At 38.3% G+C, this 17810-nt stretch overlaps 1 protein-coding gene across 1 annotated transcript; it reads right to left on the bottom strand.

The window, feature by feature from the left end:
• Positions 1 to 14436: 14436 nt before the first annotated feature.
• On the bottom strand, positions 14437 to 16875 carry LOC104104631 (small ribosomal subunit protein RACK1-like). Its single transcript, XM_009612770.4, has 2 exons — positions 15821 to 16875; positions 14437 to 14729 (listed from the first exon to the last, which is right to left on the bottom strand). The coding sequence occupies exons 1-2, from the start codon at positions 16694 to 16696 to the stop codon at positions 14628 to 14630; spliced, it is 978 nt and encodes a 325-aa protein (XP_009611065.1). The 5' UTR covers positions 16697 to 16875; the 3' UTR covers positions 14437 to 14627.
• Positions 16876 to 17810: the final 935 nt, after the last annotated feature.

Genomic DNA, 17810 nt, shown 5'->3' with positions numbered 1-17810 from the left:
CCCAAAATTTCCCAAAATTTTGCCAGAGTTTCCTTTGTAACTGGGCCTATCCACCTGCCAGAGAATCCCAGAAACCAATCCTAACAACACATACATAATCCAATCAACGTAACATAACATGAAGACAATACTAACAGTGGCATCATAAGCAATATATTACTAGAAAAGGAATGCCATTAACATCAACTATTCAGGTGATACGTAACTCATAGTGTAACGACCTAACTGGTCGTTTTGACTTTTAGAACCCCGTTCCCCTAAATAAAACTTCCCGTATGTGTTTTTAATAATTTATGACTTGCGGGGATGTTGAATCGAGATTTGGAAGTGTTCGGGTTGAAATCGGAACACTTGATTCCTTAAGTTAGCCTTAAAAGGCCAAGTTTGACTTCAGTCAACATTTTGAGAAAACGACATCGGAATTGGGATTTAATGGTTCCAATAGGTTCGTATGATGATTTCAGACTTAGGCGTATGTTCGAATAAGGTTTTGGATAACCCGAGAACATTTTGGCGCTTAATAGTGAAAATCAACTATTTGAAGGTTTAAAGTTCCTAAAAATTGGTTTGGAATAGGTTTTGGAGTAATTGAGGTCCGTTTGGAATTCTAAGTTTGGGAATAGTTCCGTATAGTGATTTAAGACTTGCACGCAAAATTTTGTGTCATTCCGAGTAGTTTAAGTATATTTCGGCGCATTGGAAGTAAATTGAACAACTTGAAATTCTTAAGTTTGAATCAATTTGGTTTAGGGTATGATTCTTAAATTTGATGTTGTTTTACGCATTTCGAGAGTTCGAACGAGTCTGTTTTATGAATTCAAACTTGTTGGTATGTTCAGGCGGGGTCCCGGGGACCCCGAGTGTCAATCGGACGAGGCTCGGACCAAGTTGGAAATTGGGAGCCATAACTGAAGCTCCCAGCTACGGTCAGAATCGCACCTGTGCTTGGCCAGCCGCAGGTGCGACATCCGCAGGTGCGGCAGAAGCTCGCAGGAGCAACACTCGCAGATGCGAGATTTATTCGCAGAAGCGAAGAGGGAAGGGGAGGCCTGCCATCGCAGGTGCGGAATCTCGGGCGCACCTGCGAACGCGCATGTGCGAAATCAAGAGCGCAGATGCGGAGCTGGGCAATCAAGCTAAGCTCGCACCTGTGAGGCTTTTCCGCAGGTGCGAAAGCTGCAGGTGCGTTGCACTTTCCGCAGGTTCGAAACCCCTGCTTGGCAGAATGTGTTAAAATCGGGGCTCAGACATTTTGAGCCCATTTTTCCTCCATTTTCGGGCAATTTCAGGGCTTTTGAGAGGGGGATTTCAACTAGCAATTTGAAGGTAAGTTAATTCCACACTCCTGGAGTTTAATACATAGATTATAGGTAGATTATAACTAGTAAATCTTAGAAATCAAAGATTTAGACGAAAAACCTAGTTTTTTATAAAAATGAGATTTTAACCACGAAAATAGTCATGGAATTGGGTAGAAATTAGATATTTAAGTTCTTGAGATTATGGGTAACGTTTTCATCCAAAAATTTCCAGAATCCAAGCACGTGGGCCCGAAGTAAATTTTAGGAATTTTACCATTTTGGATAAGGTAATTTATTTAATAGATAAATTTTGAATCATTTAGCATATATTAATTATTGTGTATATTATTTGGATAGTTTTGGATCTTTCGGCGTCGAATCAAGAATTCAACGCGACGTGGTAATCGAAAAGTGGACTTTGAGACGAGGTAAGTCTCTTATCTAATCTTGTGAGGGAGAAATTACCCCATAGGGGTTAAATTGAATAATTATTGCTAATTGCGGGGGCTACGTACGCACTGGGTGACGAGAATCCGTGCGTAGCTACTATTAATGCTAAAGTCCGGGTAGTTTAGGACTCAAAGCATGAATTACATGTGTACATTGTATTATATATATATATATATTGTGAATTGTCAGATAAAGATATTAAAGGATGAAAATCTCATATGTTTGATTTTTTTGTTTAAATTAATTAATTGTTAAAAGAAATTATTCTTCCTCCCGAATTTATCTTATAATAAATATACTCTCCTTTTGGAGGTACATAAGAAAATGTCCTCCTTTCTTGTGGAGCGGGCCGAACGCCTCGGCAGGATAGATTCATCAATGGATCGTGTCGCACGTCCCTCGATAGTGTACACGACACTCTGGATCAGGCCGTACGCCTTAGCAGAAATCGTGCTTAATAATAATAATAATTACACGATACCTTAATAGTTTATTTCAGCTTGTGAAGCTAATTGATAAATTGAAAATCTTTGGAATTTAATAAATTATTATTCCTGCTTGTTAAGGAATTATTGTTATTCTTGTAAATGAGACTAATTGATAAATTGGAAATTTATTTGAAATTGAAGGAATTTAATTCATATATTGAGAATTACTGCATTTGAAGGAATTTGGTTGTTTCTGCAGGTTAAATAAATTATTATAAAATCTGTGAATCATGCTGATTTAGATATTCTAGTTTTATTTCAATTATTATTATTGACCCATAGTGAGTGTCAAAGTCGGCTATCTCGTCTCTACCACTTCGAGATTAGGCTTGATACTTATTGGGTACACGTTGTTTTCGTACTCATACTGCACTTGCTGCACATTTTATTATGCAGGTACGTATATGTATAGCGGCCTTGTGGGCGCAGAGGTGTGGTTAATAATTGTGGGGACATAGGTGAGATGCATTCTATATTACGATCCGTAGCTAACAGAGTCTCCTTTAGAGTTATTATATTTTCCTGTCTAATTTGTATTCTGGACAGATGCTGTATTTTATTTTTAATTCCCTAGTAAATGCTCATGCACTTGTGACACCAGGTTTTGGGAATAGTTGTGAATTGTTTAGAAATTTAGTTGCTAAAAATATTTATCATTTACTCTATGAGTTTTATCTTTATTATTTCATTGAAGAAATTTTGATTTCAAAATACTAAATGGGTAATTAAGTGAAGTTTGTATTGTTGGCTTGCCTGACAGCGGTGTCCGGCGCCATCACGACCTTAATGGATTTTGGGTCGTGACAACATGGTATCAGAGCACTAGGTTCACTTAGGTCTCACGAGTCATGAGCAAGTCTAGTAGAGTCTTGCGGATCGGTACGGAGATGTCTGTGCTTATCTTCGAGAGGCTACAGGGCTGTTAGGAATACTTCCCTTCTTGATTCCTCATCGTGCGATTCGATTCCTTTGAGGCTTATGCCTACATTTCCTTCATATTCAATCTTATGCGACGTGAAGCGCTTGTTATACATTGAGGATCGAGGAAATTTTTAATGGTATTATATATGTAGTGCACGATGCTTCTCCCTGTGTAATTAATTGGGCTATTGTCGTCGCCTTGTGGAAGGACGCTCTGTCGTTTCAAGTTAAGTATCAGTACTACCTAAGGTTTTGAAATTTGGCATTGATTCTTACGACGATTCGTGCATTGTTATCGCACAGTGTTTATGAAATGGTCAAAAGCCCGTCTATGTGTCAGGGCAGTAAACGACTTGAAAGAAGGTTTTCTCAGTACATGATTCAGAGGTTCCATGTTTTAATTTCAGCGGAGAAAAGGCAATCGGACTATGAATGTTCAGGTTTGGGGTTGGTGGAGTAACGAAGCTTGATATTTTCGAGTGTGGTAGAGTTCTCAATTTTGATGTGGTGTCGTCGCCTTGTAAAATGCGTTAAGGTTTGCCAGTGTTATGGTTTTCTTCAACTCGCCTTCACGACGGGGTGTTAGGAATTGGTATAGGGGAAGCAGTCGTTAGAGATCGCGGTGCACAATTATTCAGGATTGAAGCAGCGTCTCTAGTATTGATGTCTCGAGAAGGATGATCGTCAGAAAGGTTTAAAGTTGGTAACGAGCTATTGGTTCAAGTGCTACAGAGACGGATTTTGAGTTAAGGCAACAACTGGGCAGCGAAGGATGAGAAAGGACATGTGGAAGATGCCTTGCGGTGGTTAAGTTCCGAAAAGGCCAAGTGTAAGAAAACAGAAGCAGAGTAGTTGCTTAAAGGAGATGGTTGACCAAAGTGGGAGAGTGCCAAGGCAGCACATGGGTTACGTGGTAGGATGGTTACACGTCTTGAGGAACGTTTGGAGTGATTTGGGATGTAGAATGGACAGTGACTAGGTCTACAGACTTAAGTTGTAATATTAGCCGCTATATTGAGGAAGATTGGATACAACAGGAGGGAGTTGCTTGATATGAAGAAGGATACAACATGACTTTGGATTGGAATGTATTGTCGCACCTCTAGTTGACGTCCATGAGGAGTGAACGGACTGGTGCAGCTGGTGAATGAGCTCGGACTAAGGATGATCTACTGATTTCGTAGTAATTGCACCCAGTGCAGCGACGTTGGAATATGTCAGCATGTAATTTCCACAGGTGGGTTATCTCCTGTAAGCAGGTTAGTGATCGCGTGGTGTTGACGAAGCTTCTGCAAAGAATTCTACTGGCTACCCGGTAAGAGATTTAATATATAAATGTGGCTAGTGGTTCGGAGTGTTTATTAAAGGTTAATAGAAGGATTTCGAGAAAATGTGGCGAGTTGCATGTGCAGGATCATGTCAACGATGAAGAAAGAATCTCGGTGGATTCCAAAATTTTGTAATTGTAGCTTCAAGCTAAGTGGGAGAGCCCACCGTCTATGATTGGATTGTGTAGTGTCAACTTGTGCGGTTTCTGGTTATCGGTGTATTGGTGGGTCATTGCAACTAAGGAAAGAAAACATCAGTGGTAATTTGAGCAAAGTATTTGGGGAATGTGTGCCATATTTGTCCTTATCAATTCATATTCAGGTTTTTGGAAGACTCATAGTTTATGCTTCATGTAGATGTAATGCACAGGAAAGTGAAACAGTCAGATGTTTCCTTGATAAAGTGTCCATGTGCTAGCAGGGCCTTGGAATTGATCATGTTTGGGAACAAGTCAGAGCAAGTGACTCTCAATAACGGTCCTAGTGGATTCAAAAAATTTAAAGTGTGGTGTCTAAGAATCTCGAGTCTATAGTATGGTTGAGTATCGAGCTTTTGCAGCAGATTATGAAATGAGGCTTAGAGTACTCTGTGTTATCTTCAGGTTGTGGTGTAGCATTAGAGAAACGGAAGAAAATAACTTCGGATTCATAAAAGAAGTATCAGAATGGGTGTATCGATTGAAGATGTAAAAAGTGCGCACAAGAAGGGATATGAGATAATTAGTGGGTTTTGAAATAGCGTGGTCTCGTGAAATAAGGTCACTTGGGATGAGTGCGGATTTGAGTTAGTGATGTAATGAATGGAGCTATTATTATTTCTAAGGAAAGTTGAGAGTAAATTGAGAAAAGACAGATCAGCTAACAATGGTTGAATCGGCACGATGGTGGCAATGATCAGTTCCTTCAGCGCATTGAATTATGCATGTGATTTATGGCGGTACGTGCGAGGCTTGACGGCCGCCATAATTGATTTTATTTGGATAAATTCAAGTGTTATGACATGTTATGTGTAGAGGGATCCCAGAAGAGTTATGGTGGTTTAGACCACTACTTGAGGCCGGTATTTTGTTTTTTTACGGATATGGAAATTCAGTCACGTGTTGCAATGGTTCTCTTGAAATGAGTTAAGAATAAGGTTTCTATATGATGAAGTATTTACCCTATTAGTGGTTCGGGAGTTATGATGGAATTCTTGTACTCCTGCGCATTGGCGTGGGTAAGTGCACTAAGTAGCATAGGATTCGAAAGTTGAGGATTTAAGATTTCGGTTCGGTGTTGACAAGGATGCCATGAGCTCGGATGAGCAGGAAAGGGATTTAGATGTTTAAAGTAAGATGGTATTATTTTTGGCATCATCTAAGGTCGATGTCAGGTGTAAGAGACCTTGTGTATTGATTTGTGGATTCTTGATATGCTTTACAGCATTAGTGTAACCGGTAGCATGGATGTGCAGACTTGTTACATGGTGCGGAAGGTCGTGGGAGCGTGTCTCACGGAAAGATTGTGTAAGAGTGACATGTAGTCACTTGATTGAGTGAAGATTGAAACCAAGTATGAAGATTGTGGTAATATCGTTGATTCGAGAATTTATGCCTGGAGGGCTCTCGGTTCATTTGGTTGTGGACTGTGGAAGTTTGTTCCGATTATGATGGCTATTCTTGTGTGTTATGGGAAAAAAAGGTTATTATGGATCCTTGAAAGGTTATTAGCCTAGTACAATGCGATCAGAATCGGCTTGAGGTCTGTGGATGGATTTAAATATGAATACGGGCTCTATATTAGGCCGGATGTGTTCATTTAAGCATAAAAGCTCCCTATGGAGGAGTATTCGGACGTTGGATGTCGTTTCGTCGTCGGTTATTTCATGTAATACTATATTGTGCCGTGTGAGTTATGAAATGGCTTGAAAAAATTCTTATGTGTTGAGATTCCGCGTAGCGATGGTGTTGTGTGAGCAGGATGGCTCTCGAGATTTAGATCATATATCGCACCTTAGTTGTGCTTGAGTTTTGCAGCGTATGGCGCTGTCGTTCCTTCCAGGGTTGATATTATGCACTGAGCATGCTTGTGTCTGATATTCGGATATTTTGTAGTAATGAGCATTCTAGCTCGGTAAGTATTTTCTTATAGATTCTTTTTGTGCGGATCGGGTGGCACGCCGCCACGGGTATCATGTGTGGATCGGGTTGCACGCCGCAACAGTGTGATGTCGAGTACAGTCACCTATATTCTATTTTGTGTGTTTTGTGTCCCGTTTTCTGAGGAAGGTTCATGACACCTTTTCAGTTGTTTAATTAGTCACGTGGGTTGAGTAATCCTTTCCATAGTCTGTTTTCCTTATGTATCGCAATCGAGTCCGTAGCTTATTAGCTCATGGTGGCGTCACATGAGACTTTTTGTCATGCCTGAGGTGGCTTATTGCCTGAGCAGCTTATACTAAGTGAGACGAGATTATTGGATTTGCGATCAGTACGATCGGATTATATGAAGTATAATAAAGAGCAAATACCATTATTTGGTCCATAATGAGGCAATGGTTCTTGTGAGAAGGATAAACTCAATAATTTGTTGACTCAACAATTGGTTATGAATTTCTACACATTTCTTCCATCGTGGAAGCAGTTCAAGAGTTGGAACAGGAATTATATGTATCATGAGGTGTGTTGTGAACATCAGATTCGTGGAATTTCGGCTATTGTTATCGGATGATGATATTATGATCATGTGAATGGTGCGGTGCATGGTCTAAATTCAACCAAGGTATGCAACCCTGTATTGGTGCATCGTGTAGTGATTGATACTGTGTTCGTAGGTTGGAAACAGGCATGGTAGAGAATTCTGGATGTTAGAATTGGGCTCTAAGGCTTAATCGCCTAAATAAAGGGGAGAATCTTCAGATTGGCTCGAGCTAATCTGCTCAATTGGGTGTGGTAGCACTGGTAGGTGCTCGAATTGTTAAACTGTGATTTTGGACAACTCCGGAACAGTCCTTAGCACATTCGAGGACGAACGTATATTTAAGTGGGAGAGAATTTAACGACCCAACCGACCGTTTTGACTGTTAGAACGTTGTTCCCCTAAATAAAACTTCTCGTATGTGTTTTTAATGATTTATGACTTGCGGGGATGGTTGGTTCGAGATTTGGAAGTGTTCGGGTTGAAATCGGAACACTTGGTTTCTTAAGTTAGCCTTAAAAGGCTAAGTTTGACTTCAGTCAATATTTTGCGAAAACAACATCGGAATCGGGATTTGATGGTTTCAATAGGTTCGTATGATGATTTCGGACTTAGGCGTATGTTTGAATAGGGTTTAGGATAACCCGGGAGCGTTTTGGCGCTTAATAGTAAAAATTAACTATTTAAAGGTTTAAAGCTCCTTAAAATTGGTTTGGAATAGGTTTTGGAGTAATCGAGGTCCGTTTGGAATTCCGAGTTTGGGAATAGTTCCGTATAGTGATTTAAGACTTGCACGCAAATTTTCGTGTCATTCCAAGTGGTTTAAGTATATTTCGGCGCATTGGAAGTAAATTGAACAGCTTGAAATTCTTAAGTTTGAATCAATTTGGTTTAGGGTATAATTCTTAGATTTGATGTTGTTTTATGCGTTTCGAGAGTTCGAGTGAGTCCGTTTTATGATTTCAAACTTGTTGGTATGTTCGGGCGGGGTCCCGGGGACCCCGAGTGTCAATCGGACGAGGCTCGGACCAAGTTGAAAATAGGGAGCCAGAACTGAAGCTCCCAGCTACTGTCAGAATCGCACATGCGCTTGGCTAGCCGCAGGTGCGGCAGAAGCTCGCAGGAGCGACACTCGCAGATGCGAGATTTATTCGCAGAAGCGAAGAGGGAAGGGGAGGCCTGCCATCGCAAGTGCGAAATCTCGGGTGCACCTGCGAACGCGCAGGTGCGAAATCAAGAGCGCGGATGCGGAGCTGGACAGTCAAGCTAAGCTCGCACCTGTGAGGCTTTTCCGCAGGTGTGAAAGCCGCAGGTACGTTGCACTTTCCGCCGGTGCGAAACCCCTGCTGGGCAGAATGTGTTAAAATCGGGGCTCATACATTTTGTGCCCATTTTTCCTCCATTTCCGGGCGATTTCAGGGCTTTAGAGAGGGGTATTTCAACTAGCAATTTGAAGGTAAGTTAATTCCACACCCCTTGAGTTAAATACATAGATTATAGGTAGATTATTACTAGTAAATCTTAGAAATCAAAGATTTAGACAAAAAACCTAGATTTTTATAAAAATAAGATTTTAACCACGAAAATAGTCATTGAATTAGGTAGAAATTATATATTTAAGTTCTTGAGATTATGGGTAATATTTTCATCCGAAAATTTCCAGAATTCAAGCACGCGGGCCCGGGGTGAATTTTAGGAATTTTACCATTTTGGATAAGGTAATTTATTTAATAGATGATTTTCGAATTATTGAACATATATTAATTATTTTATATAACTTTTGGATAGTTTCGGATTTTTCGGCGTCAAATCAAGAATTCAACGCGATGCGATAATCGGAAAGTGGACTTTGAGACGAGGTAAGTCTCTTGTCTAATCTTGTAAGGGAAAAATTACCCCATAGGGATTAAATTGAATAATTATTGCTAATTGTGGGGGCTACGTACGCACGAGGTGACGAGAGTCCGTGCATAGCTATTATTAATGCTAAAGTCCGGGTAGTTTAGGACTCAAAGCATGAATTACATGTGTACATTGTATTCTTTGTTTAATTAATATTAATTGATATATATATATATATATATACTGTGAATTGTTATATATATATATATATATATATCAATATATTGTGAATTGTCAGATAAAGATATTAAAGGATGGAAATCTCATATGCTTGATTTTTTGTTTAAATTAATTAATTGTTAAAAGAAATTATTCTTCCTCCCGAATTTATCTTATAATAAATATATTCTCCTTCCGGAGGTACATAAGAAAATGTCCTCCTTTCTTGTGGAGCGGGCCGAACGCCTCGGCAGGATAAATGCATCTATGGATCGTGTCGCACGTCCCTCGGCAGTGTACACGACACTCTGGATCGGGTCGTACGTCCTCGGCAGAAATCATGCTTAATATTAATAATTACACGATACCTTACTAGTTTATTTCAGCTTGTGAAACTAACTGATAAATTGGAAATCTTTGGAATTTAATGAATTAGTATTCCTGCTTGTTAAGGAATTATTGTTATTCTTGTAAATGAGACTAATTGATAAATTGGAAATTTATTTAAAATTGAAGGAATTTAATTAATATATTGAGAATTACTGCATTTGAAGGAATTTGATTATTTCTGCTGGTTAAATAAATTATTGTAAATTCTGTGAATTATGTTGATTTAGATATTCTAGTTTTATTTCAATTATTATTATTGACCCATAGTGAGTGTCAAAGTCGGCTATCTCGTCTCTACCACTTCGAGATTAGGCTTGATACTTATTTGGTACACGTTATTTTCGTACTCATACTACACTTGCTGCATATTTTATTGTGCAGGTACATATATATATAGCGGCCTTGTGGGCGCAGAGGTGTGGTTAATAATTGTGGGGACATAGGTGAGCTGCATTCTATATTACGATCCGCAGCTAACAGAGTCTCCTTCAGAGTTATTATATTTTCCTGTCTAATTTATATTATGGACAGATGTTGTATTTTATTTTTAATTCCCTAGTAAATGCTCATGCACTTGTGATACCGGGTTTTGGGAATGGTTGTGAATTGTTTAAAAATTTAGTTGCTAAAAATATTTATCATTTACTCTATGAGTTTTATCTTTATTATCTCATTGAAAAAATTTTGATTTCAAAATTACTAAATGGGTAATTAAGTGAAGTTTGTATTGTTGGCTTGCCTGACAGCGGTGTCCGGCGCCATCACAACCTTAATGGATTTTAGGTCGTGATACATAGCAGGTAAGCTCTCAACATCTTCATAAAACACAGAAATGAACGTTTAAATTAAATATGATATTTTTGGGTCATCACAGTGCTCCTCCTCTTCACATGATCAAACCACCTAAGTCGCGCTTCCCGCATCTTGTCCTCAATAGGGGCCACACCCACCTTATCACGAATAACTGCATTCCTGATCCTATCTAACCTGGTGTGCCCACATATCCATCTCAATATCCTCATTTTGCTACCTTCATCTTCTGGACATGCGCGATCTTGACTGACCAACACTCAGCCCTATACAACATCGTAGATCTGACCACCACTCTGTAGAACTTATCCTTAAGTTTTGGTAGCATCTTCTTGTCACACAAAATACCATAAGCGAGTCTCCATTTCATCCATCCCGCCCCAATACGATGTGTGACATCTTCATCAATCTCCCCATCCCCCTGAATAATAGACTCAAGGTACTTAAAACTCTCTTTTCTAGGGATGACCTGCGATTCCAGCCACACCTCCCCTTTCCCTCCTTGAGTCTCGCCACTGAACTTACACTCTATGTATTCTGTCTTGGTCCTGCTCAATTTGAAACCTTTAGATTTCAGGGTCTACCTCCATACCTCTAATTGAGCATTCATACAGTCTCGCGTCTCATCAATCAATACAATATCATCTGCAAATAGCATGCACCACGGCACCTTCCATTGGATGTGGCGCGTCAGTACGTCCATCACCAGAGCAAACAAAAAAGGATTGAGTGCCGACCCCTGATGCAACCCCATCATAACCGAAAAATGGCCCGAGTCCCTATCCACCCGTCCTCACTCGGGTCTTTACCCCATTATACATGTCCTTATGTATAGCTAATGCATAGCAAACCATGGTATTAGCAATACCAAGGCTATTAATGCTTGCATTAGCATGATTAAAAGCGAAATTATCCTTAAAGTCCTTTAAAGCTAAAGAATATGGAGGGCATTTTTGTAAACAAATAATTTTCTTAAAAATTGTGAATGAATTTTAATTTTTAATATACCACACCAAACAATAGATAAGAAATAACCTATGCATATGCATTACTAATCCCTTCATTACTAATACACCTAATTCAACATTATTCTTATATACCCTACCAAATGACTTTTGTACATTCGGTTTTAGAAAAAAATTTATGTTTCATTTTTTTTTGGATTATTTTAATTGGTTCTAGCATTATATATCATTTTATTGTGTTATTGTTGTGGTTGAATGATTCTCCAAAGTTACGGGGTCATTTTGCCTATTTCTTTCACGTGCGACTAGCTGGCACTCATTCACAAAATCAATAAAGATTAACACTTTTTTCGATCCCATTCATTCGATCATATGTACTTTTTAGTTTTTCAAAAAGAATTATTGGTTTTTTAAAATTTTAGATTATTTATTTATTTTATTTTTATAATCATACAAATGGTATCATATGTTTAACATTTCACATTTTAAAATTTGTATGGTTACACAAATGTTAATATCATGTTTAATATAATATGTTTCAGAGTCTTTCATTTTTCTTACATAAGATCTTGTGCTCAATCAATTATGTCTAAGTAATGTGCGTTGAAAGAAATTTAGTCATTGATCCGATTTTTGTAATTGTCATGTTAAACTTTAATTTCTTTTCCTTCTTTACAGCTTCCCTTTTAATATTTACTGCAACAGTTGAGGTTTGGGGCAAAAAAACGCAGGGGTAATGGTGTAGAAAAGTTTCTCGTAAAACCAGAAAAGTTAGCTAAACTTTTTCTTTTCTACATGGAAATAGAAGGTACATAGCGGAAAGCGAACTGCTGCCCCATTATTTGGTTGGTGTGATATAACATTGGCACATTAAAAATTCGAAGAGAAATATCAAATTAAGGATTATTTTGAGAAACGAATTTGGGATTTTCCGGCACGAATCCGGATTTAATCGGGCCCAAACATGGTACCAACAGCGAGTGAAAAACAAAACAAAAAGTAAGGAGAGAACGAACAATTTTTAAGCTCCAGTAGAAAAGAGAGCATTAATATTAAATTATTGATAAACTCTCTAAAAGAAAAATTCACACAATCCATAGCTCACTAGTAACTACTAATGCAGAAGTTAATACGGAATTACCCGAGCAAGAACTTTAACCAACTTCTCCTTACCCGAAGTCCAGTTCTAAACTCTTTATGAATTCCAATTTCCAGACCAACAAATTTGTTTACACAATTATTTCTAAATTTCACATACCCATGGTTAAAATTAATAAGAAGCAAATCCAATGGAACAATTTTGGATTTAAGTTGTACATACTAGCTATAAGTGGACGTTGAGCCTAGGAGCAACGATAAAGTTGTCTCGTGTGACTTATATGTTATGAGTTCAAGCTGTAGAATTAGCCATGATGTGTGCATCAGGTTAGGTTGCATACATCACACCTATTTGGGGCGCGACCCTTTTCGGACCCTGCATGAATAAGAGATGATTCTGGTACTGGACTACCCTTTTTATACTAGCTATTAGTGAATTTTTACATGTAATAGCCTGTATTTATCATTAACATGATTATATAAATATTTCTCATACTTAGTGTACTCAAAAGTTATTAGGGAATACTTAAGGCACTAAAAGACCAAAAATGGGTGGATATTTTCTATCTTGTCATTTTCTTAATGTACATTGTTAAGGCACATGTAAACTGAAAACGATGAGCACTATTGAGTGGTAACCCATGCATTGGAGACGCCAATCTAAGGGGAAAAAAATTAATTATAAAAACTGGTGATATTTTTTTTTATTCTCTTCCTATTTTCTTCGTTTTTCTCTTCTGTCTTTCCCTGTTGTATTTACTTTCTTCACGAACTTCCTTTCCATTCTGTCATTTATGTTTCCTTTCCCCTTCTACTCTTGTCCCTGTCATCCTTTCTTTAATTCTTTTTTATCTTTTCCGAAAACATATTACTTTCATCAACAAAAAATCCAATCAACAGATAATACGCCAATAGCAAAAGAATACCTAATCATGCATTTTGCCTGCAATATAAATTTTCCATTCTCAATACTAGCGTCCAAATTCCAGCTCCTGATATCAGAAAGATCAGCTTCTTATAAAAATTGGATGAAAGTAACCTCATGGCAGAAGATACCTCTCTCCAGCTTCCGTTTACAGTTGTTATTTTCAAAGAAAGTTCTCATCAAAATAAGTGTGAATTCAACAATTTTCCTTTTTTCTCCTCTTTTGCCAATCTCCTAATATAGTAGAAAGAACTTAAGAAAAGGTCCACTATTTGTTTGTTGAAGTGTACGTAATCCATTGCAGCATAATTATCTGAACTTATTCCGCTGGCTAATTTTGTATGCTAGGAGAATATATGAACTTCACTGATATTCAAATTCGTTCTAGCGTTACAGCTTACAAGTTAGAATCCAGTGGTCTCTTTTTGGTAGCCTAGTCTGATCTTCAATCTTCTCCTATGAAAACTTAATCCTGAAAATTTTATGAATTATAGCAAACTGGCCCTTCAGGCTCATCTCGTAATTGCACCAGAGTACAGAGTAACCCCCATTTTCCACCAGATGTGGCATCGCGCTTTCACACTACCTCATCTCTCTGAAGTAAAGTTTTCAAATAGGGTCTGATAGCTTAAGGAGTCAACAATCTGTACATGCATACATCCAGAACATGAATGGATATACGTCCCAGAACTTCCATCAAAAGGACCTACTACGTTTACTCATCTGAGTGACACTTGCTAATGCCAATAACCAGAGCATATTTTCCCTGACACAAGACACCGGACAAGTATTATGTGGGGGGAGTTGGAACAACGATAAACATGAGAAACAATACAGGCATAGTTTACCTTATTCCCCTTTGTATGGCACAACAAAGGCTCCTATAATACAAGGAAAAGGTGAAAAGTAACAACTCTTTTCTGCCACCACACATAAGCAAAGAGTCACAGCTCACTCACATGAAGTGAAGACCTGCAGAAGATACAAGAAAATAACATGCAAGGAACTCTAATACTCGAAGACTAAGCAAAACAACTTAGATTTATAGCAAGATATTCGATGGAACAAATAATAAATAAGAATTCCAAACTGAAACAGTTGAGGCCTCGAGACCATGAAAAACAGGGAGAATCCAAAAATCCTATTTCCAAGATATTAGCAATATAAATGCCTTAAAATCATTATGGCCAAATGGCTCCCCTAGATGCTCTTTCCTAATAACGCCCAATTCCCCATACTCTAATCAAACCATCTGTGTATCCACCGAAAAGTGTACTTCCATCAGCACTCCAGCTCAAACAGGTGCAGTATATGATCTGCCAATTGAGATGCATTGATGTCAGATCCACATATAATGTATTTCCCACTCAGAATACTTGAAATACAACATAAAAATAATTCGGTCCATCTGATGCACGCTTTAGTAGAAAGTTATAGACTTGGAAAACTTAAAACCTATAGGAAAAATTATATCTTTCCTGCTTAGCAGCGTACTAAAATTTATCATTTGCAGAGACATTTGTAACATTAGCATCAGAAAAAAATGCTTCAGCCACCAAAAAGAAGTGACACCACATGTGACAAATAACACCCAGATGGATCAATACTTCTTAAAAGATCTAATTAACTACTTAGAGAACAATATCCGACAAATGCATTTCCTGACCAAATGTAAAAACAAGTGGCCGGAAACAACCATTAAATCCTGCAATGCTTCTTTTCATCAGGGTGTGCCAGATATTTTAACAAGGGGATACAAAAATTTCAAACTTGCACAGGGGATACACAATTCACACATGTCCGGAAAATTTCACTTTTACCTATTTTGTATAGTGTAAGCGGATTCAATTGAACCAACACAGTTAGCTCTGCCACTGCCACTCACGGCATAGTACATATTACACCATAACTTTTAGGAACTGTAAGCAGCTAACAGGTCATTAAAAGCAAATGCCACACAGCAAAAGTTACAATTATCCTATATTTCTTAATCGTGTTATGCTGCCTATGCATTTGGTACGGAGTGGAATGCATCTCTTCTGATAAATGTTTTTCCTTGGGATATCATTTTCTAGATCATTTTGACATATGGCATTTGGTTATTAAATACTGACAACAAAGTGTTGATTAAAACTAAGATTGTATAGGAGTTGGGATATTCAAAAGATAAAATGACTAACTCATTTTGGTGAAAGTATTTTCCTGGACATAATTTTGTAGATTCCAAATTAACGGAACACTATGAGATTTTCCTAAAGGAAAACATTTTTCAATCACAACAAACATTACCCAATTCAGCCAATTAACTTATACAATACCTGAATTCAAACAGCAATTATCATCAGACAAAACAACAAAAACAAAATATAAAGCTCATAAAATAAAAAATCAAAAGGACAATACAGACCTTGTTTTTGGCAGCAGCAGTTCCCTCAGCAGACATTTCACTCTCTTGTTTCAGATCAACTCTAAGATCCACCACAATGCTTTTACTCTCCAAATCCCAAATCTTAATACTTGATTCCGTAGCAGCACAAAGCCAATACCTATTCGGACTAAAACATAAAGTATGAATGATAGACCCAGCATCAAGCGAATACAGTTTCTTTCCCTCAGCCAAATCCCAAAGCAAAATAACTCCGTCCTTTCCTCCACTAGCACACAATGAACCATCAGGAGAAACCGCCACGGTGTTCACATAACCACTGTGTCCAGCTAGAGTAGACCTTAGCTTACAGTTCGTCAAATTCCAGATTTTCACAGTCCGGTCCCACGACCCAGAAACGATAGTTGGTTGAAGATTGTTTGGGCTAAAACGGACACATGAAACCCAATTGGAATGTGAGTCCCCATCCGTTATTGTGTACTTACACTCACCGAGGGTGTTCCAAAGCTTGATGGTTTTGTCACGTGAGGCTGACACGATTTGACGGTTATCGACGGAAAATGCAACGGACAAAACATCCTTAGTGTGACCTACGAAACGACGAGCGGTTGTACCAGCTTGAAGATCCCATAAACGGAGCTCACCGTCCCATGAACCGGAGAGTGCAAACATGCCGTCAGATGAAAGGACGACGTCTTGGACGAAATGGCCGTGGCCAGTGAGGCGGCGGCGGGGGACACCGTATTGTGGGCCGTCTTTTGTTAGTGACCAAACGATGATGGATTTGTCACGAGAAGATGTGACGATCATGTCGGAGTTGTCAATTGGGGTGGCGATGGCGGTGACCCAGTCAGTGTGGGCCCTCATTGTGCCGCGGAGGACTAGTGATTCCGACATTTCGTCAAACAGGTGGTGGTGTTGGCCTCTCTTGTGTCACTGCGTAGACTTAGGTATGAGGATAGTGTAGAGAAACCCTAGGGTTTGAAGTGGATGTATTTATATGGTGGAAATTTTGCTCGGTTTTTTTTACAAGGGTGAGCATGATGGGGCAAGCAAACGGGTCTGGGTACTGGATTTCGATGGTTTGAAAATAAAACGGGTTAATTTCATGGATTGTCACGAACTTATTTTTTGCGATGAAATGTCAGGGATGAGATCCCCTCCAGTAGTGTACTGTCCAGTACTGTCCACGTGTGCAGATTGAGTTTCAAAGGTTTGGATTTAATTTGTACTTGTACTTCTTTCTTGTATTTACTTTATCAAATAAATATATAATACTTTAAAAATTAAAAAATGGCAGGATTTCCTTTCCCAACGCCAACCCCCAACCCACGAACCCTCTCTTCTTCTTCAACCTTAGGATTTCCTTCACACACAGACATTGGAGAACTTTTATAAATAAAATAATACTACACTTTTCCGTTATTCAAATCTGAAATACCCAAACTCCCATCTTATATTTTCTAGATTGCCAAGTTTTATTGGACATGGAGAAAACAGTGTAGAATTTTCTGCCTTTTTTATTTTTTACTTTTTACTTTTTAAAATATTATATTTATTTGATAAAGTAAATAGAATAAAGGAAGTACAAATACAAACTAAATCCAAGCCTTTGAAACTTCACCTGCACACGTGGCTGCATCTAAGAAGCCATTGAGCATTACTGGACAGTACATGTCACGATCCAAAATCCACCATAGGTCGTGATGGCGCCTAACGTTGCCGTCAGACAAGCCAACGATGATTTACCAAATTTAATTACTCATTTTAGTATTTAGAAATCATCATTTTCCTTAATTGGACGGTATAAAAAAAATAAAATTTACAAAATAAATGAAAATATTTACACGAACCACAATAATGAATAACCCGAAGGAAACCCCCAAAACCCGATATCACGAGTGCATGAGCATTTTCTAAGGAATATAATAATAATACAACATCTGTCCCGTATGTAATAAGACAGAATAAAATAAATAATACAATGGGGACTCGGTGCACTGCGATGCGT

Source organism: Nicotiana tomentosiformis, chromosome 6 (assembly GCF_000390325.3).
Source record: "Nicotiana tomentosiformis chromosome 6, ASM39032v3, whole genome shotgun sequence".
Taxonomy (NCBI): domain Eukaryota; kingdom Viridiplantae; phylum Streptophyta; class Magnoliopsida; order Solanales; family Solanaceae; genus Nicotiana; species Nicotiana tomentosiformis.
This window is presented reverse-complemented; position numbering and strand designations above follow the sequence as displayed.

Excerpts from the sequence above, each read along its gene's own strand:
- LOC104104631 (XM_009612770.4), bottom strand. The coding sequence starts at position 16,696 with ATGTCGGAATCACTAGTCCTCCGCGGCACAATGAGGGCCCACACTGAC. Across the intron at positions 14,730-15,820 it reads CTGCTGCTGCCAAAAACAAG|ATCATATACTGCACCTGTTT; the intron begins GTCTGTATTGTC and ends CTCAATTGGCAG.